Raw genomic sequence first — 26,589 nt, forward strand, 5'->3', positions numbered from 1 at the left:
ATGTACGTACATAGTATAAATTTGTGGGTCGTAAATATTTTGCCATATGCACATGTGGCGATATCTTTGATTAGCTAATGGAAATAACTTTTAAGTATGTGTCGTTTTCTGTGAGTGTATATATACATCAAAATATTTGTTTCATTTGCAAACGCGTATTGGCATTTATGTTTGTATAATTGTAAAAAAGAAATTTAGCTACCCTCCGCGTAAAATTATATCAATCAAAAATACTAGCACTGCGACCGACCACTGGCCTGTTTAATTCTTTCTCTAATCTTTCACGTTTTTCAATGGTTTCCCAATTGATCTCACTTTGAATGCTTTTCGTATCACTTTTGTGTGGTCAGGGCCAGCATCTAAGCAAAAGAGCCACGCAAAGCCTTAATCTATATTTTTACAATGTTTCATTGTTCTTCTTTGTTAATATGTTTGAGTTTGGATATTTTTAATCGCATTATACGCTTGCTGACCAACGTCAGTTGGGTTTATATCGCGCCGATTCCTAACGCACTCGTGATGTCGGTCTAAAAGGAAGTGAAAAAATATAATTAGATATGCGTCAAGACATTAAGATTTATATATCTACAAACCTGGACGATTGGGCGCTACTCTGCCGTTTGGGAGTATTTGGAGTGGTCACAGCTGATCCCGCTCGGTTTGTCGGAGTGCGTGCGCGGCCGGCCGTGGTTTTGTCGGTCGTCGTCGACGTGGGCGTGGTGGCCAGGCTATATCGTTTGGGTTGGACGATGCGGCTGGGGGATCGAGTACTGCACTTGCCGCTGCTAGCTGCGTCGTGTGCGCTGCTGACTCTGCAGATTTGTGGAGAGGAAACATTAGGAGGGGTATTTTTGCTTTTAGTGACAGCCTTGGGCGTGGCACGAGCGGGACAAGGATCGCTGGCACTTGGCTTCGGACTTCTGCCGTGCCCAGGTGAAAAGAAATCATGCAAAATGATAAAGTTGTGCACAAATGCCGAAACGAAAAAGAAACCAAAATTTAGCAACAAGTTCCAAAAGAAAATTTCCAAAAACGCTTTCGGACAACTGGATTTTCGACTCACCTGCCCGCAGGGTAGCTGACTGGTCGCGGTATACGCGACTTCGGCGCCGAGTTGCTGGAGTTGGCCGAATTCGTCGAGGTGGGCGTTGATCCGCCGCTCTTGGTGGCCTGCTCGTTGGCCAGTTCCTTGAGCATGCTTGACTCTTTGCTCATGAGTTCCCATTGGATCTGGAGTCGCTTAAAGCGATTACTCTCAATTTTGCGCTGCTCCTGGACATCGAGAGTTTCACGTCGCTGCAGCGCGCCAATGGAAATGTTGGGTGAGTTGGGTGGCGTTGAGAAGCGTTTCGCTTGCAGCTTTTTTTGCAAATCAGCTTCGGCCGCTGCGGCGGCAACATCGTTAAACTTGACCTTCTTTTGTTGGCTGAGCACACGGCTGACCTCCTTCTTGAGTGCCGCTGCATCGTACTGCACTTGCTCACAGGAAGACTCTAAAATAGACGCAATCTCTGCATAGTACTTGAGCTCGGAGCGTGGAAGCGAGGTAAGAAAATTTTCAGCACGGGCGCGAGCATCCAGATCCTTTCGGGAAAGCCGCTGCTTGCTGGTCTGCGTTGGCACCGTCTGCTCTTCCTCCTCGAAGACTTTGGCCAGCTCGTCTGTTGAACCCAGGGCGTAGTTATGCGGCGGCTCCTGCAAGCTACGTCGCTTCTCCAGCTTCGACAGCTGCTGCGGCGGCTGCTTGGCTTCAATCATGGAGTTGCGTTTTGTGCGCGCTTGCACTGAATTGGCCTTGCGCAAGATGCTGCGAGGCATGGGCTGCGGCGGTGTTTGGCCAGTCGCCAATAAATTTCGACTGGCTGGGCTCGTCTCCATGCCGGAGTCCATGCGCTGCTGCTCATACTGATAGACGTACATCTGTTTGAGAGGATCAGCGTCGACCTCAGAGTCGGTGAGCAGCGTGGAGGAGCCGCGGTAGCCAGAGCTAGGCGGCTGACTAGAGCCCGAACTGGACGCCTCATCCAACTGAGTCTGGGCTTGATTCTGCTGCTGCTGCAAGTTCTTTGCGCAGTCGCAGACATTTGGCCGATTGCGTCGAATGGGCGGCGACATGCAGAAAAGCGGCCGCTGCAATAGTTCCGTATCCAATTGACTCGAAATCTGGCGTACCTCAGGAATGTGTTGCAGCCGCCGACGGTACTCCACGGGCAGCAGTATGGCCAGCGAATGCCAGTCAGAGATGTGTTTGTAATCCAATGTCTTGAACAGCTCGTTTTCGTTAACACTTCGATTGCTGCGCTGCTTTTTCAGGGAGGCCGTGGAGGCGGTGCCGGTGCCGGTGCCGGACCCGGCGCTATCCAGCGTCATCTTGTAGTTGAAGGGCGAGAAGATGACATCAGGGCTGGTGCTGGTCTTGACGAAACCCAGATCGGGCAGCGCATAATTCGGATAGATCACGTAAATTGGCGCCTGCCGCTGCTCGCCCAGATTGTGCAGCTTGGCCAGAAATGATGGCGGCACACATCTGTAGCGTTCACTCAGGCTGCTGTGCGTTGTGCTCAAGGAGCCACAAGATGTTTGTATCGAGCGTGTTATCATCTCCGAACTGGAGGCGCTCGACAGTGGGCGAGTACTATTTGCACGTCGCGCTTTGGCCCCCATTGGCACCTGAGTCAGCTGCTCCGAATTGCTTGCCTCCGACGACTGCTGACTGCATTGTGTTGGCGTCTGCGTGTTTGCGGCCAGCTGGTACAGCTGGGGATTTCGCAGCGGCATGCTGCGGCGGCGGTGCGCCGGCGAGTTTGTGGCCGTTAGTGATCCCGTTGAGCTGGAGCTAGCGCCGTCGTCATAGAATACGGTATCGCAGCGAGTGCGCGTCTGTCTCTTGGGCGTCGAAGCCGCTTCCGCCTCCTCGTAGTTCTCGTCGTCGTCGTCATGACGACTTACGGCCGAGCCCTTGCCAGAGTCATTCATGCTCTTCTTGCGCAAACGTTTCTCCAACGAGCCACTGCTACAACTGGAGACGGCGGCATCGCTTGAGGGCCAGCAGCCGGAGGAGACGTCCATACAGGTAAGCGCGCAGGCCTGGCCCTCCTCCGCCGGCGCGCAGCTGCTGCTGCTGCTGCTACTCTTTTGCTTGATGAAGAGCTTGACTAGATTGAATGCGGCTGGATTTGAGTTACCCGACGAGGCTGAGCCAGAGATGTGTGCTTGGGAGGCATTCGAGCAAAAGTGCTGGCTCCCTTGGGTGGAGGACAGCGCGCAGCCGCAGCGCTGCTTGTGGCGATGCGAATGATGATGGTGATGCTGCTGCTGCGGCGTTGGCATGGCATCTTTGTGCTGATCTTCCGGCTGCTGCTGCTGCTGCAAGCGATCCGATATTGAAACACTGATTGAGATCGGCATCTGGCACATGGGAAGCAGGTTGCGCGAACGCGACGTGCACGATTCCATAGTTGAAGTACTGATCGCCTGTGAAACATTCAATGGTGCCGCATGATCCTTCTCCCGTTCATCATCCTGGTGCTGCTGCTGCAGCGACAGTTCGCTCTGTAGGTTTGGTAGGCTGTTGCTCTTGCGTACGCTGCAGTGCGGCAAATGGCGTGTAAGGACGATGGTTTCCCCGCCGCCGCCGTTGTTATTGTTTCCCGACGGATACCTGCGAGCGGGCGAAAGAGGGAGAAGCGAGCGTCTTTACAAGCGCAGACACATCGTGTATTTCTTATTACAATTTGTTTTGCGGAAAATATACGGATTGGTTTTTGCCAGCACAGCTAAGCATTTAAAAACCCATAAGTTCCGCGGTAACCCCGTCGCAATTGCCGAGCTACCTGAGGGCGCCTGCATGCCGAACGAGTTGAGTTAATTTCAGGGTTTTCCTTATAATACCGTAATAAATGATCCTAGCTAGTTTGGCGAATGTGTTTTTACTGAAGGGAGAAGGGTAGTCTAGGCAACACGAGCCAACTGAGAGAATCAAGAGATCGGCTGCAGTTGAGATCTGCCCATTTTGCATGTTCTCACACATAAGAGCCAATTTGTGTGGCACGAAAATGAATCTTAATTGAACTCAATTGAAATGACCTCACAGCTGCACTCGAACCAACGAAATGGGGGAAAAGAGGGTTACTCAGACATCCGCAATGCGATGCTCGACAAGTGCTCAAAAACCAATCTGCGGGAGTGTGCGTTTGTGTTTGTGTGTATTTTTATACGCTCAACCCATTGAAAATTGTTGAAAAGGGTATAATGTATTTGTGCAAATGTAACAGGCAGAAGGAAGCATCTCCGACCCCATAAAGTATATATATTCTTGATCAGCATCAACAGTCGATCTAGCTATCTGTCCGTCCGTCCGTCCGTGCGTTCTGTATGAACGCAAGGATCTCAGAATCTATAAGAGCTAGAGACTTGAAATTTTAGCTGTAGGTCCTCCTAGTGCTCGCGCAGATCGAATTTGTTTCCGATATTCGATAACTTGCACCGTTTCAATGTAATCGATAAAAATCGATTTCGATATTTATATTTGTCTCACCTCAACCTATTGAAAATGGGTGAAAAGGGTATAATGTATTTGTGCAAATGTATGTAACAGGCAGAAGGAAGCATCTCCGACCCCATAAAGTATATATATTCTTGATCAGCATCAACAGCCGAGTCGATCTAGCCATGTCCGTCTGTCTCTCTGTCCGTCCGTGCGTTCTGTATGAACGCAAGGATCTCAGAGCCTATAAGAGCTAGAGACTTGAAATTTTAGCTGTAGGTCCTCCTAGTGCTCGCGCAGATCGAATTTGTTTCCGATATTCGATAACTTGCACCGTTTCAAAGTAATCGATAAAAATCGATTTCGATATTTATATTTGTCTTCTCCTTACCGCTGTAGTTGAGCCTTTGTCTGTGTCTTTGGTGACTTGCATTGGAACTGAAAAGATTGGGCGGAGCGCGACATGGATACCTCCAGGGCCTTGTTGCGCTTCACAATATCCTCCAAGTTGCTGTGCAAGTTGATGCAGTTTTGTTTATTCCTCACGGCAATGTCACAGGGCTCCGCTATATCACAAATCACACATAAATTTAATCATTTGCATTGGCTACATAGATCAGCTGGGGCTTACCATAGAAACTCTCGTCCGAATAGAGGACGCTGCCCTCAAAGGCAATCGTGTAGTTGTCCTTGTTGCAGGTTAGTATGATATCACCGTCATCCGGATAGGCATCCATGTCCAGCGAGTCGACAGAAATGTGCGACTCCTTGACCGGCGAGAAAAGCAGCTCGGATTTGCAAAATGAGTTGTCGATGAGCTCGTTGGTCGATGTTGTCGACGTCTGCGACATGTTGTGTGCCATATGTTGCATATTGGTCATCATATTACTCTGCTGCAGCTGCAGCTGCATCTGTTGCTGCTGCTGCTGTTGTTGCTGCTGTTGTTGCTGGTAGAGTAGCGACTGTTGCAAGCGACTATTGGCGCCGCCAAGGCTTTTGCAGTAGGCTGGCAACTGCGACAGCAAGGAGTGTATGTCCTCGGCCCTGAAACTCTCCATGTCTACCTCAGCCAGATTGGCGTCCAAATTCTTCAGATCCTCGTAGTAAATCAAATCGCCCATCGCATTATAAGATGCCGATAGCGAGCTCAGCACGCTGCGCTGCATTCCGCCGCAGCCATCCCGATAGCCATAGTCAAGGAACCACTGATAATCGGAATTGTCGTGAGTAAAGTCTTGCGACGAGGCCAGCGAGCAGTTGAGATTGTTGCCACCACCAACACCAATACCACCAACACCACCAATACCAACACCACCACCACATAGCAAACCACCTACCCCATGTTGTTGCTGCTGCTGCTGCTGGGCGCCAGGTGTTGTCGCATTGCTGTTGTAATCCGACTCGGGCGTAGCTATATTAGTTGATGCCATTGCGTTTCCCTCTCGTCCGTTGCTTATCAAAAAGTTGTTGTTATCAGCCTCAGCGCTGGGATCGTCGCAGAGGAAGAGGCTGTCGCTGGCGCTGATGTTGTTGCTCACCTGTTCATTCAATATGATGCTGCGCAGCGCGCTATTATAGCGATCCAAATTGCTCAGGACAATGGCCACATTCTGCTTGAGGCTCTCTTCGCTCAGTTCTTCGGCAGCATCCGTGGGGCAGCCCACATCATGTAGATGTTGTAGCTGTTGTAGTTGTTGCTGCTGGCAAAAGTGCAAATGTTGTTGCTGCAGCAGCCGGTCGTTAAGTTGTTGCTGCTTATATCGCTTGCCGTTTGACGTCACATGCCCAAGGGCGAACAGCGAGCTATTGGGGCTGTTCAAGGGGATTCTGTAGTGCTGCGGGGATTGTGGGGCCGACCCTAGGCCGCTGACGCTGGCCAAAGCTGTGCTGTATCCGGCCGTCTTGCCTATATATTGCTTACCACACTCAGTCAACGATTTCTGATGCTGCTGCTGCTGTTTTGCGAATTGTGAGTTTGGATGTGGATGCGCTTTGAGGTTAGTTTTGGTATATGGTTCGCTTTGTGGCGATTTGTTTTGTGATGAGAATTGATGTTCGATATGGCGGTTAATGTTGCTGATATTGTTGTTGTCGTTTATTGTTGAGATGTCGGTCATGCCACGTCGAAATTGTAGTCCTGCAATAGAAAGGAAAATAAAATACGTAAAATTAATATAATGCTACATTATGTAAATGCACCTTTATAGGCAGTTAATCTAATGTTTATGTAGTCCAAATTCTGACTGAATTGGGAAGCTTAGCATGTTTCACAACCGACTAACCCCTTTCTTCCAAGCCCCTCAATTATGTTTTTTAATTAGCTTTTTTGGGCTCATCAACTCTGGAACTAAGTGGGATACGACCTATATGTTAATATATATTTTACGATTCAGCTTCCTATGAACGTTAAGATGGGCATCGGCATTTGCCGAGTTTAGTACAAAAAATCTATATTTCTTTAAAATGTAGTCTTGTTTTGGGGCATGCAAGGACAAAGAAATCAGAACATTTTCATCCCATGCTAATTAAAGTTTAAAGTGTGAGCAGTCAAAGGACTACGTGGCGATTACTCCTGGAATGGAGCTATAGAAAATGGCAAAGATATAGGGTAATTCAGTTTCTATATGAAATTGCAGTGAATTTTTAATTTTTTTTATCTTGCCGGCTTCTAATTACTTTCTTTATAAACAAGCTAAGGCAACATATTTATGTCATATAGTGACAAACTATTCCAGCGTAAGATTTAAGACAAATAATATTTTGTAATTCTGTATTGAATAAATTGCAAGATTTGTAATATATTTTCATGTGCAAGAGCCTCTGTAGGGATTGTTAACCCCTCTTGGATGCCATTACAATCAATTAAGTGCCAATTTAAGAAAGTCTCAATTTTAAAGCACCGCTTAAAGTAATTTCATGCAAGAAATAATATTGGCTGTGCTTTTTGTGACAGCAATTATTTGAAGAGGCAAGGCAGTTTTAAGGCAAACAAACAAATTAAAGTTTACTTAAATACTAAGACTTAATGCTGCCCACCTTGCGGCACATTGATGCCATTGTTATTGTTATATTGATTATTTATGTTATGGCTTTTGTTGTCATTGTTGTTGTTCAAATAGTTCCTCAAGTTGTTGTTGTTGTTGTTGTTTTGATGATGTTGCCGCTGCATTCGCTGTTGCATCAAATACTCTTGATTACAGGTGAGTCCAGAATCCGTTGTTGTTGTTTTTGTTGTTGGCGGCATTAAGCCGTGTTCACGCAGCTGCTGCTGAAGGCGGCGCTGCTGCATCAACTGATGTTGCAGCAAGCGCAATTGTTGCTGCTGCATGCATTGGTAGTAACGAATCTGCTGCAATTGCCGGGGGGTCAGCCCGTTGTTGCTGTTGTGTTGTTGCTGCTGCTGCTGCTGCTGTGGGGCATAGTAGTTCTCCTTGGAGGAGCTGTTGCTGTCGCAGCCGCTGCTCGTGCTGCTGCTGTTGCTTGTGGCAGCAACATGTTGCCAGCAGCTCGTGTTGCCGTTGGCATCAGCGTTAGAGTTGTTGTTGTTGTTGTTGTTGTTGTTGAGGGGGCACTCAACACCAGCGTTGGCACAGGCCGTGCAGCGTTGGCGCCTCTGCTCTTTGGAAATGTCTACGAATCGCATGATGAATGCAAGCAAAAGCAACAACATCGAACGGCAAAAGTGCTCATCCAATGTTGCTGCAACAAATGTTGCCTGCCTCGATTTTATTTTTGGTTCTTGACTGTTTCGACCAACGCAGGGATCGAACTGTTTGATCGCTTTGTGTTTGTATTTCACTTGTTGCCAAGTTCTTGGCGTTTGTTATTTTTAGTCTACGGTCGCCTTTTTTTTAAGGGTTCACACTCCATTGATCGGTTCCACATTGGCTTTTGTAAGTTTTTCCCAGTTCAGTTTGCGATCAATCGCTTTGCTATATACATTTCGTACTGCACTTTTCATGATTTTGATTTCTACGTAACATTTTCTATTTTTAATTATTGTTTTGCTTTATGCGTAAGTTTCTCTGTAAGATACGAAGCACTATTTATGTGTGTCTGTTTTTCTGTGTACAGTCACAAAATTTTATAAATACACACACATATTTATATATTTTTTTTGTTTTTTTTTTCAGTTGTATTTTGTTTTCGTTTCAAAAGAGAGCGTATAAATGTAATATATGAGTTTTCTGCATTAGAACTTGCCATAGATTTGAAAAGTTCGTAAAAGTAGACAAGTAATTCAACATTTGGAAACTATTATTTTCCCGCGCAGCAATTAAGGGTCTAAAATAAACTTTTGCACCCGAAAAAGTAATAAACAAAAACTTTATTTAGTTTTTCCCTACAAACTGGGCCGCAAAATGCGGCTGAGAACTGAAAATTTACAAACAGTTTAAGCAACTGCCAACTGGGTCCTTTGGCCACTTGTAAAACGGAAATGGAAAGGTGCTTTACTTGTTTTTACCCTGCAGTAACGCTTGCAGTGCCCAAATCTATTTCAAATCTGACAGCCACACATAAGTTTCACAGTGGTATATTTTGCTTATATTCCGCAATTACGGCCGCTTGCTATTCAAACAATTTCTATGAATATACGTGAAAATAAATACTCAATGCCGCAAAATCGTGCCAACAAACATGCACATCAGTTTCGGCCAGGTGTTTCGACATTTTTGTCGACTGACATAAGCAAAAGCTAGAATATATAGAATCAGTGCATTAAGCTAAAGTAGCCAAGCAATAAAGCGTCTGCCTTAGACACGCCCAGTTTGCTTGATTGGCGGCAATTGCCAAACAAAGGAAAATGCTCGCCACTCGAACCGAGCCCCCACACAACTTTTAAGACTACTCAAAGACGTTCATTTCCAATTTGGAATCCGAAAAGAGAAAGCGAAACGAGGAGAAGCTCTTAGAGCCAGCGCAAACGCAAAAGAACTTGCAACAAGGACCCATCGCATTAGATTCAAGCAAAATGGCTGCCAGGCTGCCGCAGACAGTGGAAATGTGTGGCATGAGGCAGGTTGAAGGCGAACTGGCAACCAGCCAAGAGCAAGCACCGAGGGGAGGGTAGGGCTGACTGAGAGGTAGACGCATGGTCAAAGGAAAACAACTTAAAGCATCTCGCACGCAATCGATAAGTTCTGTGGAGTTTTGCGCAATCATAAACAGATTTGGCCATGCATTCAATTTCGCATAGCCTGATTAGCACCTTGAGGTGGAGATGAACTCTGGAAATAGACTAGCTCGAGATATTTGGCTGGCAATTAAAAGACTTGAGATACACATGTGCACGTTAACGTTCCAACCACATTTAGAACTCCGGACAAAAGTGGGAGGGGTTTTTTTCTTTTTACTTTATACATCTGGCCGAAACTTTCCTTGGGCGATGCCATCGTCAGGGCTGGTCGAATTGGATGCTCTATAGAATAATATAAATTTCTGGTGTGTTGCGTTTTAGTTCAACGCACTTGTTGGCCTACATTGCAGCTGCAGTTGCAGTTGCAGCAAAATGAGCATAATACAACTCTTTCTCTCTCTCTCTCTCTCCCTCTCTCTCTTTCATTGCTGGCAGCTGCCTATTTTACCTATTTAGAGTTTGTGCTGGCAAACGACAGACACAATTAAATATCTACATATCTACAAATGCATTTACAATGTTTGTTCTAGGTTCTATTTTTTAGCGATTGCAATGCGGAAATCATCTCGAGCAGCGAGTCGATTTATTTTCTTTTTTTGCTGCACAGTTGCGAGTTCTGAAAGCAAATGCAACTTCTTGAAACGAGGATAAACTTTAAATTCTATGGCCATGAACTGTCAGCCATTTCTGCGATGATCTCATTTCCAGCTGCAGAAAACTCATAATATTTTCTTCTATATGCCTAGCCGCATTTTAACCGTACGAGAAATCATTTTATAGTCACAAGTTTGTCAACCGGCACAGAAGGCAGATAACGTGGTTAGCCCCTTTGTAAATCAGTAGCTGATTACACCACACTCACTAACGCACAGTGAGTCTTGTATGTATGCGAATGTGTGTGTTGTGCTGCGACAGTGCGTCACTTAAGAATTTAACAAGTACCACACTCATTTAATGTTACGTTGATTTCATTTTTCATCAATTAACAGCTGCTTCACATTCCAAGCGGGTTTATAGTTTGCACGGACTCAACAACAAAGAGCGCGTCAGTTAATCGAATGTATCTTTCGAGTGTTATCTAAAGCCATATATATATATATATTCAAATGTATATGTACGTTAGAGAAAAAAAGAGCAGAGTAAAAACATTTTCACGACAGACTCGACGCGCCGCACATTTTCACAGTTGCACAAGCCCAAGGAGACTGACTGAAAATTCACGAGCGAACGGCAAATGCGTCGACCACAAACAACAACAACAACAACAACAACAAGCGACGCGGGCGACGACTACAAAGCGACGACCGACGAGGAGAGTCTCTCCCGGCTTTGGGGTGTGTGTGTGTGTATATGGATGGGGTCTGTTTGTATGGCTGCCTCCCAGTGTGTTTGTGTGCGTGTGTGTGTGTGCGTGAGTATGTGCATGTGCAAGTGGCAAGGAATGAAAAAAACAAAAAAACGACTAAAAGCACCCGAAGCATCAGAGAGCGTTGCGATGATTATACAATGTGCAACCGAATTAACCCCAAATGATTTGAAAATATCCGAATTCTGTGACCTTTTCAGTTGTCGGTTGCAGAATCTATCCCATCACAATTTGCAACAAGACAACAGAATATAAACAATGTATAAAATCTAACTTGATTTCGGATACATTAAGAATAAACCCCAAATGATTTGAAGTTATCATGAAAATATCCAAATTCTGTGAACTTTTCAGTTGTCGGTTGCAGAATCTATCCCATCCCAATTTGCAACACGAAAGAAGAATTTAAACTAATTACATACTAAATGTATAAAAACTAACTTGATTTGGACTACATTAAAAATTAACCCCAAATGATTTGAAAATATCCAAATTCTGTGACCTTTTCAGTTGTCGCTTGCAGAATCTATCCCATCCTATTTTGCAACAAGAAATCGGAATATAAACTAATTACATACAAAATGTATAAAATCTAACTTGATTTCGGATACATTAAGAATTAACCCCAAATGATTTTAAAACTATCCGAATTCTGTGACCTTTTCAATTTCGAACCAAATTTTACATACTTAATGTATAAAAACCGACTTGATTTCGGCAACAGATTTATGTTCAGATTAATAGGGCAAACGATAAACTATTCCCTCATAGAGTTTGGGCAGTGAACATGCCGTATCGAATGAAAACAAATGAAGTGCTCTGATAACCGAAGAGGGTCACAGGATGACACATCCTACATCCTACATCCTAAATACCACAATGAGATCGGTTTTTGTCCGTATGTGCGCGTGCCGTGACTGAATGAACATCTGGATTGTAGGCACTTGAGAGGGAAGCACTACAGAAACGGAAAGCGGGTACTTTAGCTCATTAATGATGACAACCAAGCGTACTACAGACTATTTCCAATAAAACAATTACAAATGCGCATAAATTTAAAAGAATTTCCAATAAGGGCACAATATTATGGCGTACATGGACGTTGGATTCATTGGGAAACACATAAATTAACATCAGCAGCACACCCCACAAAACTGGTCTCTTAACAACAAGTAAAATGCGTGATAATTTCTCAAACGAATACAAATAAATGCATAAAAGAATATTGTAAAATAAATATAAATCCATCTAGCATATATTCTTGTTCTTGTTCAGTTGATAACACTCAGCTCTCAAAAATCTTCCGCTCATTTCTTTTTATCTTGCAGATTTGTTTTGCTTCTCAACTTACTCTTTGGTTTTTTTAATTTTTTCAAAAAACAGCTGAGGGATAAGTGTGTGTGTCTGCCTTGCCAGGGTCATTTTCATCATCCGTAATTTGAAACTTGTACGACACACGACAGACGGAACGAATGGCGAGATGTTGCTATAATAATTTCAACGAGTCGGCACAAAAAAAAAAAGTCTAGCGAGTAATCACAGCGAGAAGGAAAACAACTTAAAATATGCATAGCATTCTTTTAGGTGCTTTACAAAAACCCAGCGAATCTCGTATAGAATAAATGTGAATATTTGAGTTTCCATACAGCGTAAATTAGAGTTAATAGTAGACTAAGTAGTATAGCAAATTTTCAAATCAATTTAATTGTTGTTAATTGTTGTTCTCACAATAACAGGAAGATTAAAATAAAGCTTAAGAAATTAAAAAAAAAAAAAACAAAAACCATACACCGTAAGTTTTTTAATAACTACAAGTCCATATAATACCATCTCGAATCTATTTTAAAATTTTTGCAGCTTTAAATGTTAAACGTAGAGGTTCTTCTTAGCGAGCGCCTTCTGTACTCAAGTTAAAATTGCCCTAGTAATCAAATTTAGTTTTCCCCAATAGCGGAGCTGTGGCGTGACTCATCGCGTGCATTTCAAAGTCATCTATAAAATTCATTTTCGCCCCCCGGCCGAATTGGCGACAAACGAAGGCGCAAATTGGCGAACTCTGAACTATTCGACCACCCTCAGCTTATGGCCTCCTACTTGCCAGAGTTTTAATTGTCTCGAACAAAAATAAATTGCTGAACAATGTTTATTTGAAAACAGAAACTCGCATAGTTTGCGGTGGGTCTCGAAAACATTTCCATCTCTACGTCCGTATATTGAATACGTCTCTCAAAGACTGGCAGCTGAATCTTTGGTTCAGTATTCACAGAATGATCTTTGCTTAAGGTCAAAATATTTAAATAACGGCAAAAATATAAGAGTTTCAGATAAACAAGCAATTAATGATTAATCTAGAGGATATTTTATGAAAAAATGGCTATTAGGAAAGTTATTCAAGTTAAAGTGAGGATAATGAAAATAAACTTATTTTAACACCAGCAAATTTAAACTAAATTCTTTAATTTTAAGAGGGAAGCGATGATGTCTTTTGTAAAAAATTAATTTTTAAAAATTTAATAGCGAAAATGCATTAATTTTAGATGCTAAATCAACCAAAAATAAATCGGGTTAGTTTTGAAATATTTATTTGTTGAATCAACACATGGGTTCACACATGGTAAAGTGTTTTGGTTTAAAAATTTAATGACATATTTTATTTTGTAGCAGATTGTAATTATGTCAGCCCAAAAGAGAGAAATGAGCCCCCCCCAGCGCTGACATTTTTCGAAAAAAGGGTGATCTGCCCCAACAGTTAACGCCACATATGGCATCAGGCTAATTAAAGACATGAAGGCCGTTCTTTGGTGTGGATAGTCGAGCATGTGGGTGCAGCAAGAAGCTCGTCGGAGTAATACGAATCTTCCACAAATGCGACATCAAAACTATATTTGTCACGCCTCGAATATTGATAAGAATGATTTGTTCTGTTTTGTAGAAACTCTAGAGGGACAAATACGGCAGCATGTGTTGCAACTTGGCTTGACATGTCTCTGCTGTCGGCAGTTTGATTGCAACAAAAACAACATGTTGCATATCACACATTGCTGGAACGCTGAAAAACCAAGCGAGCAAAATGCGTCAAATACCAATTAAATTCCACATAGGAAAATTGCGTAGTTTTCTTTTTCAAGTTGAGTGAAAGTCTTTTCCAGCCATAATGCGTAATAACCGGGCACATAAATGCGGAATAGTCTAGTCGGTCTAATCAATTCAGTGCGCTGCGGGACTCAAGCAACGGGTCGGGTCTAAAGCGACTCGGACTCGAACTCGAACATGACAAGCAACAAATGTGCACAACTGCAGCCTTGTCTGTCTGTCATTCATTGTGTATGCATGTATATTGTGCGTATATATTTATTAGTACATAAATTGGGAAGCAATTTCAATCGACACAAAAACAACTTCAGTATTTGACACTCAACCGGTTTTGGCAATCATCCGTAGTTTTCACCTCAGACAGCGATGTCATCGAAATGAAGATTCGATGTACTAAAGACAAACTGATGACAAACCCCCAAAGACTCCGACTAATTGTTTTATAAAATGCTTTTAAAAACGCTTCCATAGCTAATTTAAATTGTCTGTGTGGTTAATGTAGTTTTTTTTAACAAATAACTATAATCATTTATATATAAATATATGTATTGGATTGGATGTACTAAAGATAAACTGATGACAAACCCCCGCAGACTCCGACTAATTGTTTTATAAAATGCTTAATTTAATTTAAATTTTCTGTGTGGCTAATGTAGTTTTTTTAACAAAACAATATAATAATATATTTATAAATTTTTTTTAATATAATATATAATCGTTGAGAACTGGCGTAATAAAGATTGGATGTACTAAAGATGAACTGATGAGAAACCCCCAAAGACTCCATAGCTAATTAAAATTGAAATTAAATATAATAAAATATAATATATCATCGTTAAGAACTGGCCTAATAAGGTTACGACAGACTCTTAGTTATTACGATATACATACAAAAATATATATATTTTATTTAACCGTGTATTGTGGCATTATTTTTACAGCTGATCAAAAAATACATATTTATTGTACTGAACCTTAGTTGAATGATGTTGTGGCTGTTTCTATTTTTTTTATTTATTTATAAAATGGTCGACAAAAACGAGTGTCTTCATAATTATTCAATATATATTTGCTTGCATACGTAATTTTATTTATGAGAAGAGGCACATGTTTCTTTCAACCAACCAGTTTCAAGTTTCTTTCGCGCGACTTACTCGTGCTCCATGACACATTTGTGACTAAAGCTGGAAAAGACTTATGACTCTACGTTGACTTCTTGAGTTGCCAATTAGAAATCGGACGCACGACTGTACGGCGGACCACCTAACAAGCCGGACAGACAATTCAGCTGAGATGCCATTGTTAACTGGCTGGCCGGGAGAATTCTATTGAAATGCAAAGCTTGTCATTTAGTTGGTAATTAGTGGCATAGATTACAGTCAAGCTCAGATGCATGGGAAATCACAAGCCTGAATATGGAAGTAGTATTTGAACGTAATGTTTGAGCCCACTCGGCGACCGGCGGCAGGCCCCCGGCACAAATAATGCACAAATACTGACCTAGCACAATAATCTTTACACTACACTTATCTATCGTTTATCATTGTTTATTAATATGGTTAGGGTTATAAAATCAGTGAATGAACATAAAATTCGCCTATAATACGAGGCAATACGAGAAACTTTTTACTTAAATTTTACGCACTGAGCCAAATATTTAATTTGCAACAAATTAATCAAAGGCAACTAAATTGGGTTTACGCAGCGCAGTCGCGCGATTGATAGAAGAGGATGTAGCCGGTTTCCGAGGACTTGTGTATATCGGAGGTGAGGCCGTAGAAATCTTCGATGGTCGATGCCTCAATCTTGTCGACCATGTCATCGTCGAAGAGCAGCCACAGTCCGTGACTCTTCACAATGCTTATATAATGGCCGCGATTCGGTCCCGATCCGCAGTGAATTACCACCGCGGTCAGATCGTACAGCCTGTCCGGATTGACCGCATCGTCCGAGGTGTTGAACAGGCGCAGCTCAAGCGGAAAGACGACGCGATGCGACACCTTGATATGGCGATTGAATTGCTCCATGTACTTGAAGCGCTTCAAGTGCAGCGCCAATATCATCGGCAGCTTCTTGACGCGCATCCGTTTCTGCGCCTCCTGGTAGCTGCAGCAGTTGTCGCACTTGAACTTGTTATCGGAGCAGAGCGTCTCCGTGTTGCTGAAGCAGCGCAAGCAATGCGTTATGGATGTGTTCTGATCAACGTCCACTTGCAGATCGAAGAAGTTCTCGTCCTTGCTGCTCACCGTCTCACAGTTGAGGCAACGTGTCTCTGACGTAAGTATTCCCTGGAAGATCTCGTGCACCCATGTCGGCTCCGTGTTGGCCCCGTTTGTTTGTGCTATGGGCGTGGTCGTGGCCGTTAGACTCCCATTTCCGTCCAGCACACTCAGCGAGCCGGTCGAGTTGCTGCAATTGCCGTTGGTTGCCGTCGAGTTGGAGGTCGAGGTCGATGTGGAATTCGACGAATTCGAGTTGGAGCTCAGCTTTGTTGTGGTGCTGCTGTTCCCATTTGGGCCAGGAGGAATGGCGCCGCCAGTGGCTGTCTTTCCGGTGCCGCCCGTGTTCCGTTCGGCCAGAATAATCTCGTTGATGTGATTAATCAAAAAGTTGAGAAACTCATGGGCGTCCTGCTGCATATAGTTGTCGAACTCCTCCTTCTCCTTGCGCAATCGTGTTATGAACTTCTTGGGCGCTATCGAGCCGACCTTCTTCTTCTGCGTGGCAATGCTGTAGAAGAGATCGGCCAGGCAGGAGAGCAGCGTCTCCTTGGGCCGCTTATTCTTGGCCTTATATTCGAGGACCTTCTCGCGAAAGGGCTTGCAGAAATACAGAGCCTGCAGCACCGAGTTGCTATAGCAGGTGTTCCCAAAATTAACCAGCCCGAAGTAGTGCTCGTTCGGCGGGAACAGATCAGAGCCGATCTCGCGCTCCAGCTGCGACACGTTGGCGCCCATGGTAGTAGTAGCTACAGGTGCTGCCGCAGCACAGCGGTACAGAAAACCCCACACCGTGTTTGCTTAGTGTCGATTTTTAGGCAGGCAACACTATTTACAGGTTCATAAATAGGTGTTCGTTAGCGAAAGATATGTGATAGAGCCTTGGCTCGATTTGGTATTTGTCTACAGAGATTGCTTAATTTGGGGTTGGCAGTTGCGCAAAACACTTTTCTATTTGTCTGAAAATAAATAATTTTGGAAGAGGGGATACACGTGAGTTTCTTTCGCATAACACAAACAACAGAAATTATAAATATTTTTTAAAATGTTTACTGTGCTTCATTTTCTTTTTCATTTGAATGCTTTGTTGTTTTTTGTGACACTAAAAACTAAGAATTTAACTGATAAAGAACTTTACAACTAAAATGGCAAACTTGAAAAAATTAATAAAATTTAAATGAAGTCGCGAATATCCTCTCTCCAAAATATTTTCAAACAGTGTTTCGCTTTGCCCCGCTTTTCAATTATAGCTAATTCTTCTTATTTTTCGGTTTGTGGTAAATGAAATTTAAATTTTTGCAGCAGTTTTAAAAAGTTTAAATTCTTAAATAAAAATATGTAAAATATTTGTTGAAATTATTGGAATGGTAATTAACATTTTGAATACAAATAACTTGAATTAATCACACCAACATTGAGTACATACATTAGTTATTAGTCAGAACTTGGGCGGAATTCGCTTGCAATATGTTAAATCAAGTCATGCAAAATTTTGACGTCAACTGGAAAACGCCGTCGGCCAATTTTCCAGCGAGGCAAAGAGCAGGTAACATAGGTCATTTTCATACTATACAATACATTTCTTTAAACTATAGACATGTGAATCATCTATCGCCAGCAACTTAATGTAATCGATACATTTTGCATCTTTTAATGGATCGATAAGAGTAGATCTTTTGATGACTGGCTGCACTAAAAATAGTGTCAATTTTATGGCAGTTAATCGGTCGGTACGGTGATTTTTTTTTTTTTTATCCGCTAGAAGTGCGCTGGGAAAATTCCGGGCAATTGCAACGCCTCTCTGACGTGCGCCGATCTCATCTATGGCAACTTGTCGTGTGCCGTGGGCAATGCACTCGGCACCAGACGCTGCTATAAAAGCCAAAGCCGGGAGTTCGATCAACTCTTAATTCCACTTGGAACCAAAGAAAAAGTACACATAGCGCGAGACTCGGCGTAAACTAAAGGCCACTCCGCACTTCTGGGACATACTCAACTTCAGCCAATCCTCCGCACTTCAAGAAGAAGTTCAGGAACCAAATTCAACTAACAAGGGGCACCCGATCTTTGGTACTCGTATCCCAAACTACACCAAGTTGGAGCAGATTTTAATTCCTTCCAAACTATATGCTGTGCAGCAGGAAAGTATATTTCGCAGATCTGTGCGGTATCCAACCCAGCCAGTGAATTCTTTATCGGGAAAGCTGCTCAAAATTCTTGCCTAATCTTCTCAAATTACGCGAATAAAAATATGTATATTTGTTCCTAATACTCTTAAGTCCTAATATTACCAAGTACCTGTAAAGCCATAATTATTATGTGCCATAAGCTTTAATATTTAAAGCCCATGTATAATTATTGAGTAAATTAACTTGATAGGAATATGCTCACAATAAAGCACTAAAAAGACAACAAAGCCTCCCGCCTTTTTATTGATAGTTATGGGAAAAACCTCAACTGCCAAAGAAAGTTCATTTCACAATGATTTGAAGCTTAATCAAATTTAACTATACGCACACAAATAACTAGTTTTACATCAAGATCAATCCTATATATATTCCATAGATAATTTTCAATAAAGTATTTTTCCAACATTACGAAATACTGAATCAGTTAATCTTCGCTCTAAAAGTGTGTCTAACTATCCAATTAGGGATGGACCTTTCCCAAAACGTTAGCTACTATTTAACTGGATTGAATCTTAGCTCGCCCAGTAGAGAGCTTGTTTTCATTTCTATGGGTATTTCTATGAATCGCTAACTATGCATCGACGACGACTATAAAACTCGCTGTGCTGTGGGGTAAGTAAACAGTACGCCAGACAAAATGCAACTAGTTGTAAGTATCGGAATGTTAATAAAACTGTTTGGCAGGCATTTAACATATATTTACTACAATTGCAGATTTTCTTCACTATTCTGTTGGGACTATCGTCTCTAAGTGCTCAGCCCTTAAATATGAATTTACTGAAAACCATGGGTGAAGCATTAAATGACAATAAAATGAATAATATGTTCCCAGTGCCAAGCTCAACGGCACATCCATCAGATCAACTCTTGATCGACCAAACCAAATCCGAGCCAATCTCAACTACAACATTAATATCTAGTTCTAAAATGGCACATCCATCAGATGAACTCTTGATTGACCATTCCAAATCCGAGCCAATCTCAACAACTACAATAGGATCTATTTCTAAAGCTCGGATCTATGAAGAGAATGCTGTAAATATGGCACATAAAAAAGAGACAACAATGAAACCTCCAAAATCCAGTTCGATTTCCACAGCGAGCAGTGAGGGAACAACGGAAAACCTTCAGTTAACTTCGTCCAGCACGATTCCCACAACGACTACTGAAGGCAAAACATTTGACAATCGACCGAGTATTACGACTGAAGTGCAAATTATCGAGCCTCGACCTATGCATTTCGAGCCAAGATTAAGCGTTAAGCTTTTAAAAGTACTCACAATCCTGGGCTAAGGTTCTACTTGGCTCAATATCACAAATGTCTGTTAAAATAATAAATAACATTAATTTAAAGTTGTATTTTGTGTTCAGATAAACAAATAGATGGGAATTCTCAAGAGCTTTAGCAATATATAATTGCCGAATAGAATAATAATATTTGAATTGCAAGTTAAGAAATAATTTAGTGAAAAGTTTTCCAAAAGTGATCGCAGTGATTTTCCCCTCGATACGGCTCGTAATCAAAATAGCAATTACTGTCAATCATTACTGTCGGTCAATGTAATTATGAATCGGGCTTAATACCAATGCAAATACAAATACAAAGACAGAAATCTTTCCGATTGAGTCAAAACTGGTTGCCCTAATCGTAGAACACAAGCGATGCGGAATCGCTCATTCAATATTTGCGTGATTCTGAACCTCTCGATTGCATCGTCAGAGACCGGTCAAACCCGTTTATTAGTAAATATCGCCTTGCATATATCAAATAGTGTTAGAAATTGTACACGCTCAGTGCAATGTAAGAGCTTGAGCTAAAATGGTCAGAGGAATCGCAGTTTAGCCGCATTTGCAACGTTGTGAAATAGAGAAGCTAAGAAATGAACGGCTGGCACATAATATGCTTCTTAATAGTGGTATTTGCCTATATCGAGCACAATAATGCCGCCACCAAGGTGCTCTACGAATTCCAGTAAGTTTTCTACCCGATCTACGAATCTACAGCAATAATTATCGATTGACTATCTCAGCATTCGTGAGGTTCACAGTGAACGCAATGAGACGGGCTCGCTCAACACCTCGAACAACAAGACGGGGGAGCCCGAACTGATTATTACGGGCAAACGCAGCTCACAATTGATATTGCCGGGCAAGGACTTGAATTCCAGCAGCACCGTCTACAATGAGCTGGTTGTCTATACGGCCGATGACAGCGGCTACCATGTCAAGTACAATATAAGCATAAGGCCACTCGATCTGGACACACGACTCGGCGGGAAAACCCTTAAGGTGATCGTGGGCTAACTGCGGAACCAGTATTATTTCGATTGTAAGTGAGAGTAGCCAACAATATTTAACCAATCCTCAGATTAGTATATTAATTAATTTATTTAAATAAGTAATATACAGACTGGATCTGTATCTGTTCTAAGCAATGGAAATAGATATTCTTCAATTTATCATCGAGATAACTTTGTAAAAACACAAGAGTCTATGCAAGATTAGAATAGTCATAAATATTACAAAAGAAAAATCAATTCCTACCGTCTGAGAAGTTTCCTTTTGTTGCCGCGTTTTTCGGTTAATTCCTGGTCCCAGGTCAATGCGAAAGGCAATTTCTGGACAACACTTTTTCGAGGCTGCTTTAATTAAAGACGCCAGTTGCTCAAAGTGTAGCAGAACTTTGCCAGAATGCTTTTCCTGTAAAGAGAGAGAGAGAGGAAACGAATAAGGGAATTATTAATTATACAAATACACAAACAGCTTAAGTGCGGAAAACACAAATTTTAATTATGTACACATATACGTAGAACGACTGGCAAAGTCGTAGGCTAACTAAAAGTAAAAGCCCCTGCAAAACTAAACAAAAATATGATGCTACCTTGTGGGTCAAGTGCGCGAGAAGCGACAACAATTAATGATGCCTGGCCTAGTGAGTGTGAGCGGAACGGCAATAGAATTGGGTCAGGCAGGCCATTTGAGACGGAGACGGAGAGCAAATTTGTTGCAACGGTTAATAAAGCTAATTAATTAATCAAGAATCAAGCTGCCGCTGATGATGATAAGCCTCCGGCCCAGTCAAAAATCGACGCATCGCTCAATTTGAGCTTAGTTTACTTTCGACAACTAAACGGAACATATCACGTCGCAAAAATATAGTCCAATAATAATATGGAAAACTGGAAGCTCTCGCTGGCAGGCTTTGCCCTGTTGTCGATCATTTGCAGCTGTGCTGGCACGAATCCTTTGGCCAGCAACTATACCAACGATATACTGCGCCTCGCCAAGGCAGCCCACATCAAGGCCTACCTGAGCACGGAGGAACCGAGGCCGTGCGACAACTTTTACAACTATGCCTGCGGCAACTGGCCGCGTCTGCACCCGGCGCGTCTCCACAACAAGAAGACCAACTATCTCGAGGAGCTGCAGGAGCTGTTCGTGCGCAAGAGCGCAGATATGCTGAAGAGCACGAAACCTGGCGCTGACAGCAGCGCGGATCGTCTGCTGAAAAGCTTTTATGGCTCGTGCTTTGTCCAGGCTAATAACACGGCCTCTGCGCTGGCTGCGCTGCTGCAGGTAACCGATTTCCGTGGCGGCTGGCCAGAGATCCGAGTGCCGTCCTGGTACCATTACGAGTACGACTGGCTGCAGGTGGTGGCCATGCTGAAGCGTCGCTTGGGCGTGGACATACTCATCGGCCTCGACGTTGTGCTCGACTATAAGGAGGAGCATATGCATCGACTCAAGCTGGGAGCACCGCAGCTGCCGCTGGGACATCGTCGTCAATATCTGGATGCAGGCTACCATGATGCTCGCGAGCGTTACGAGCGCTCAATCCGAGAGAAGCTGGAGGGTTACTTTCCAGAGCAGCCGGATCGCTGGCATGAGGAGGTGGCCGCACAGGTTCTGCAGATTGAGCAGCAGCTGGCGAAGGGATTGCCGCACAATGCGGCGCTTACGTTGGAGCAGACGACCCGACAACGTACGGCCGCCGAGATGAAGGCCGCCTATGGCAACTACGTGGATGTTAGCCGTTATTTGCAAATGATCTTCAACGATTCGATGTACGTGGATCTGTACGAGACGCCTGAGGACTACATGTCCAATCTGGTGGACGTGATCCGGAACACGCCGAAGCTGCATTTGGCCAATTACACAATTTGGCGTGCATTGGATACTCTGGACGAGGCACGTGTTCCGGCGACAGTCCAGCCAGGGATCTGGTGCGTGCAACTGGTGCGCAAGTACTTTCCACAGCATCTGGAGAGCCTGTTCCATCGCAACTACAACAACATGGACATGATCAACGAATTGCAGTCCACCTGGGCGGACATCAAGCGAGTCTTCCGTGAGGATTTGCAGGCATCCACAGATCTACACTGGCTCACGCTGGACACACGCCAGAAAGCCATCGCCAAGCTGGAGGCGCTCGAGCTGCAGTTCCGCAATCACGACGACACACAACTCATCCGACAGATGCACGGCCTGCAGCTGCACCCGGATCAATTCTATCAGAATTTGGTGAGAGTCTTGCAGTGGCACACGCAGCGACAGCTATCGAAGCTGGTGGAGGAGCCGCAGTTGACGGACCAAGTGTATAAGGTGCCGCACTACGAGCTGACCACCAACAAGATGCAAATACCCATCACTTTTCTGCAAGCGCGCTTCTTTTGGGATCCCGCCTATCCGAACGCCCTGAAATACGGCACGCTGGGCGTTTTGCTGGCCCGCCAGATGCTGCATGGCTTCGACGATGTGGGAAGACGCTTCGACCGACATGGCTATCGCAATAACTGGTGGGATACCACCTCGGAGAGCTCGTTCGCCCGACGCGCCCAGTGTTTCCAGGAGCAGTACGCCATATATGTACAGTTCAGGGATAAGCCCGTCAAGGACAAAGGTCTGCTGAGCCGAATTGTCGCCGACAACGGCGCACTAAATATCGCATATCGCGCCTACACAAAATGGCTCAAGAACTCGGCCGAGACGCCCATCATCTACCAGCGGGAGCGATTGCCATTGCTCGATCACTCGGAGAACGAACTCTTTTACTTGGCCTATGCCCAGCTCTACTGCTCCGACTACCCGGATTCCCTGGAGATCTTCGATGAGCTACCCGAACAGTTGCGTGTCAACACAGCGCTCTCCAATTCCGAGCAGTTCGCGAATGCCTTCAGGTGCTCCAGAGACGACAAGTTAAATGCCCGCTTCAAGTGCGCACTCTATTGAATAGCTAATCACATCATTTTGTATCTGCGACACATATCTAACATATTATACAAGTCCAATAAAGCTTTGCACATTCGAATCTCTATTTAGACCATATGATATAATTGTCCAGACTTCGAAAAAATTCCTCCTCCTACATAGCAAACACACTTTCAGTCCAGAATTGTAGCCTTGTATTTCGATTCTCCCGCTCTTATGCTCTCTCTTGTGATAACCCGCGTTGAACTGCGGACTTATCAGCGACACTTTAAGGCCGGACAGAGAAACGAATGTCGCGCTGCGACTGTTGACAGTTTACAGCGACCCAAAGATGCAGCAGCATGTCAGAAAATGTGTCTTGCTGCTGACCCTGTTGCTTGGATACCTCGGCCAGGTGCCTGGAGAGGGCAGTGCATTTCAGCGCGTTTTCCAGACGGAGGAGACAGTGCGTCAGAACAAGGCGCATGAGATGCGTCGTCAGATGAACCTTCGTGCCAGTCCCTGCAGCGATTTCTACGAGTATGCCTGCGGCAATTGGGAAACGGAGGCCACGCCGCTGTCCAAGCTGGAGCACCGCATAGATGCGGATTTAGTGCGGCTGCTGGAGGAGAGTGCACATCGCAAGGACAGTGCGCTGGCACGTCAGGCCAAAGAATTCTATCAATCCTGCCTTGTGGCCCAGGCCCATCAGAGCCAGCAGCAGCAGGACTTTCTCAGTGACTTCATTCAGCAAAACGGTGGCTTTCCAGCTGTGCCAGGCTCGAAATGGGCCGCATATAACCTGGAATACAACTGGCCCCAGGTAACCGGCCGACTGCGACGACACTATGGCATGGATATCCTCATCGGGCTGCGCGTCAGCTACAACTATGCCAGCGTGCAGGAGAATAGCATCTACTTAAGTGAGCCGACCACGTTAATTCCCACGGATCTGTGCACCAAAAGCCACCTCGATGGACGCGATTCGGCATATAAGGCGATCGAACGGCTGGTGGCCGCCCAGCTTAAGACCTGGCTAGCAATGGGCAATGAGGAGTCCGCCCGGCTCGCAGGCGAGATTGTCAGCTTCGAACATGAGCTGTGCGGTGGAATGCATGGCCTGGAACCTTGGAATGCCGAGCAACACCTCTATACGGCCAATTTTACCCGAAAGACACTATCTGAGCTTGCCCAGCTCTACGATCTGGATTTCAGGACATATGTGAGCAGCATCTACGATCAGACTATCTTCAGGCCAGTCTACATGGCAGCCCCTGACTATTATCGCCAACTGAAGCGCACTTTGAGTACCCGCAATGGCAGCCAGATAGCCAACTATGTAATGTATCGGGCAGTCGCTGGCCTCATATTTCCGCTGGAGGATAAGCCGCAGCACAGGCCAGCCTACTGTTTGGCCACGGTTAAGCGCCTTTTGCCGGCAGCTTTGGGCGAGCTGTATGCAAGTCAGTATGTCACGGAGGAACTGAGAGTGCAGCTGCTTCAGCTTTACGACCAGTTGAAGGATGCACTGAAGCGGAGCGTGAGCGCCGACTGGCTGGAAGAGGGCAGCAGACGCGTTGCTCAGCGTAAGCTAAGCGATCTACAAATAACACTGCCAAGTTACGAGCAACCTCTGGCACTGCGGCTAACTCTCGAGCGGAGCAACTATTGGCACAATCTACGTCAGCTTCTGGGTGAGGTGCAGGCACAGCAGCTGAAGCAGCGACTTGAGGAGAGCCCGCCAATGCCGGCCGATCCAGTGGAGGCCTATGAAACTCGGGTGCACTATCGGCCTGTCCAACGGCGGCTGGAGATGGGCTGGGCGCTGCTGCAGCCGCCCGACTACGATGAGCGCTACGGCCATGCCCTGCGCTACGCTACATTAGGAACCGTGCTGGCCCGGCAGATGGCCACGGCTTTCGACGAGCTGCATTGGTCGGTTGGCCTGCTCGAGCACGACAACTGGGACCCACTGACAGCTTATAGGTATCGGAATCGAAGTGAATGCTTTGGACGCCACGTGGAGGAGTATCTGCAGCGCAATTCAACCGCCACAAAGCTACTAATAAATGCCAGTGCCGGGCTGAACATTGCCTTTAACGCCTACCTCACTTGGCTGGGCTTGCAGGCACCCAACAATGACTTCGTGCGACTCACTAAGGAGACCCTTCCCGGGCTGAACTACTCCAACACAGCACTCTTCTTCCTAGCCTTTGCCCAGCAGCACTGTCGTCCGAAGGAGCAGCCACATGGCGAACCCAATTTATGGCCTACGATCACGTATAGTGTCCGGCAATCGCACAGCTGGACTCGACTGGCAGTAAATGGGCCGTTAAGAAACTTGGCAGATTTCGCACGTGAATTCCATTGCCCAGCCGGATCACCAATGAATCCTTCAGAAAAGTGTACCATTTACTGATGGAGCAGTCAATTCTTTGCAAAAATATTAAGCTATTTTCTATACTAGACAGCACCTGGAGAGACTAGTTATTTCAATCGTTTAAGTATTTTTTACTGACTATTTACAATAATATTTCCTAACCCATTTTTAGTTTAAGATAAGAATTATGTTACTAAAATGTCTTTTCTTTATATTGACAAAGAATTTACAGATACCATACATTCAAATGGAAGCGAGTGGGTGGAGATAAGTTAGACTTACTTCTAAGATCAATATGTGGACTTGACTTGTGGACAAAGATAAGAATTATGTTACTAAAATGTCTTTCCATTATATTGACAAAGAATTTACAGATACCATACATTCAAATGGAAGCGAGTGGGTGGAGATAAGTTAGACTTACTACTAAGACCAATATGTGGACTTAAAACCATGAGAATGAATATATTTTCATTTGAATAAAGCTTTGGAATTATATACATATATTGTTTATTTATTCAATTGCTGAAAA

At 44.2% G+C, this 26,589-nt stretch overlaps 5 protein-coding genes and 1 long non-coding RNA gene across 13 annotated transcripts; 4 read left to right on the plus strand and 2 right to left on the minus strand.

The window, feature by feature from the left end:
• LOC135436355 (uncharacterized) lies at positions 1-21,174 on the minus strand. Of its 6 annotated transcripts, XM_064693935.1 has the most exons (7): positions 7,523-8,491; positions 5,824-6,623; positions 5,118-5,691; positions 4,878-5,052; positions 1,064-3,694; positions 594-920; positions 1-527 (listed from the first exon to the last, which is right to left on the minus strand). In XM_064693935.1, the coding sequence occupies exons 1-7, from the start codon at positions 8,154-8,156 to the stop codon at positions 506-508; spliced, it is 5,163 nt and encodes a 1,720-aa protein (XP_064550005.1). In that variant the 5' UTR covers positions 8,157-8,491; the 3' UTR covers positions 1-505. The 6 variants fall into 6 exon arrangements, with proteins under 6 accessions (XP_064550005.1, XP_064550007.1, XP_064550006.1 ...); XM_064693937.1 differs by lacking the exon at positions 7,523-8,491 and adding an exon at positions 21,035-21,174 and having other exon boundaries at positions 5,118-6,623; XM_064693936.1 differs by having other exon boundaries at positions 594-812; positions 1,064-3,661; positions 5,118-6,623; positions 7,523-8,494.
• On the minus strand, positions 15,625-21,177 carry Usp12-46 (Ubiquitin-specific protease 12/46). The gene is made up of 2 exons (XM_064693941.1): positions 21,035-21,177; positions 15,625-17,260 (listed from the first exon to the last, which is right to left on the minus strand). Exon 2 carries the CDS (start codon positions 17,037-17,039, stop codon positions 15,780-15,782), a length of 1,260 nt encoding a protein of 419 aa, XP_064550011.1. The 5' UTR covers positions 17,040-17,260; positions 21,035-21,177; the 3' UTR covers positions 15,625-15,779.
• LOC135436367 (uncharacterized) lies at positions 17,447-18,048 on the plus strand. Of its 2 annotated transcripts, none has more exons than XR_010437508.1 (3): positions 17,447-17,668; positions 17,733-17,847; positions 17,897-18,048. It is a non-coding gene; the product is annotated as an uncharacterized LOC135436367 (long non-coding RNA). The 2 variants fall into 2 exon arrangements; XR_010437507.1 differs by having other exon boundaries at positions 17,451-17,668; positions 17,920-18,048.
• LOC135436365 (uncharacterized) lies at positions 20,280-26,555 on the plus strand. 2 transcript variants are annotated; one of them, XM_064693947.1, is made up of 3 exons: positions 20,280-20,462; positions 20,521-20,819; positions 26,281-26,555. In XM_064693947.1, the coding sequence occupies exons 1-2, from the start codon at positions 20,371-20,373 to the stop codon at positions 20,792-20,794; spliced, it is 366 nt and encodes a 121-aa protein (XP_064550017.1). In that variant the 5' UTR covers positions 20,280-20,370; the 3' UTR covers positions 20,795-20,819; positions 26,281-26,555. The 2 variants fall into 2 exon arrangements, with proteins under 2 accessions (XP_064550017.1, XP_064550016.1); XM_064693946.1 differs by lacking the exon at positions 26,281-26,555 and having other exon boundaries at positions 20,521-21,027.
• On the plus strand, positions 21,600-23,804 carry Nepl15 (Neprilysin-like 15). The gene has a single exon (XM_064693940.1). It carries the CDS (start codon positions 21,662-21,664, stop codon positions 23,717-23,719), a length of 2,058 nt encoding a protein of 685 aa, XP_064550010.1. The 5' UTR covers positions 21,600-21,661; the 3' UTR covers positions 23,720-23,804.
• Nepl14 (Neprilysin-like 14) lies at positions 24,018-26,555 on the plus strand. Its single transcript, XM_064693939.1, has one exon. It carries the CDS (start codon positions 24,030-24,032, stop codon positions 26,094-26,096), a length of 2,067 nt encoding a protein of 688 aa, XP_064550009.1. The 5' UTR covers positions 24,018-24,029; the 3' UTR covers positions 26,097-26,555.
• Positions 26,556-26,589: the final 34 nt, after the last annotated feature.

This window comes from Drosophila montana, unplaced genomic scaffold (assembly GCF_035044405.1).
Source record: "Drosophila montana isolate Dmon_TW-CO22-7 unplaced genomic scaffold, ASM3504440v1 contig_3733_1, whole genome shotgun sequence".
Lineage (NCBI taxonomy): Eukaryota > Metazoa > Arthropoda > Insecta > Diptera > Drosophilidae > Drosophila > Drosophila montana.

Excerpts from the sequence above, each read along its gene's own strand:
- LOC135436355 (XM_064693931.1), bottom strand. The coding sequence starts at position 8,156 with ATGTTGTTGCTTTTGCTTGCATTCATCATGCGATTCGTAGACATTTCC. Across the intron at positions 921-1,063 it reads GTCAGCTACCCTGCGGGCAG|AAGTCCGAAGCCAAGTGCCA; the intron begins GTGAGTCGAAAA and ends TGGGCACGGCAG. Across the intron at positions 528-593 it reads AGTAGCGCCCAATCGTCCAG|ACCGACATCACGAGTGCGTT; the intron begins GTTTGTAGATAT and ends ACTTCCTTTTAG.
- Usp12-46 (XM_064693941.1), bottom strand. The coding sequence starts at position 17,039 with ATGGGCGCCAACGTGTCGCAGCTGGAGCGCGAGATCGGCTCTGATCTG.
- LOC135436365 (XM_064693947.1), top strand. The coding sequence starts at position 20,371 with ATGAACGGCTGGCACATAATATGCTTCTTAATAGTGGTATTTGCCTAT. Across the intron at positions 20,463-20,520 it reads AAGGTGCTCTACGAATTCCA|CATTCGTGAGGTTCACAGTG; the intron begins GTAAGTTTTCTA and ends TGACTATCTCAG.
- Nepl15 (XM_064693940.1), top strand. The coding sequence starts at position 21,662 with ATGGAAAACTGGAAGCTCTCGCTGGCAGGCTTTGCCCTGTTGTCGATC.
- Nepl14 (XM_064693939.1), top strand. The coding sequence starts at position 24,030 with ATGCAGCAGCATGTCAGAAAATGTGTCTTGCTGCTGACCCTGTTGCTT.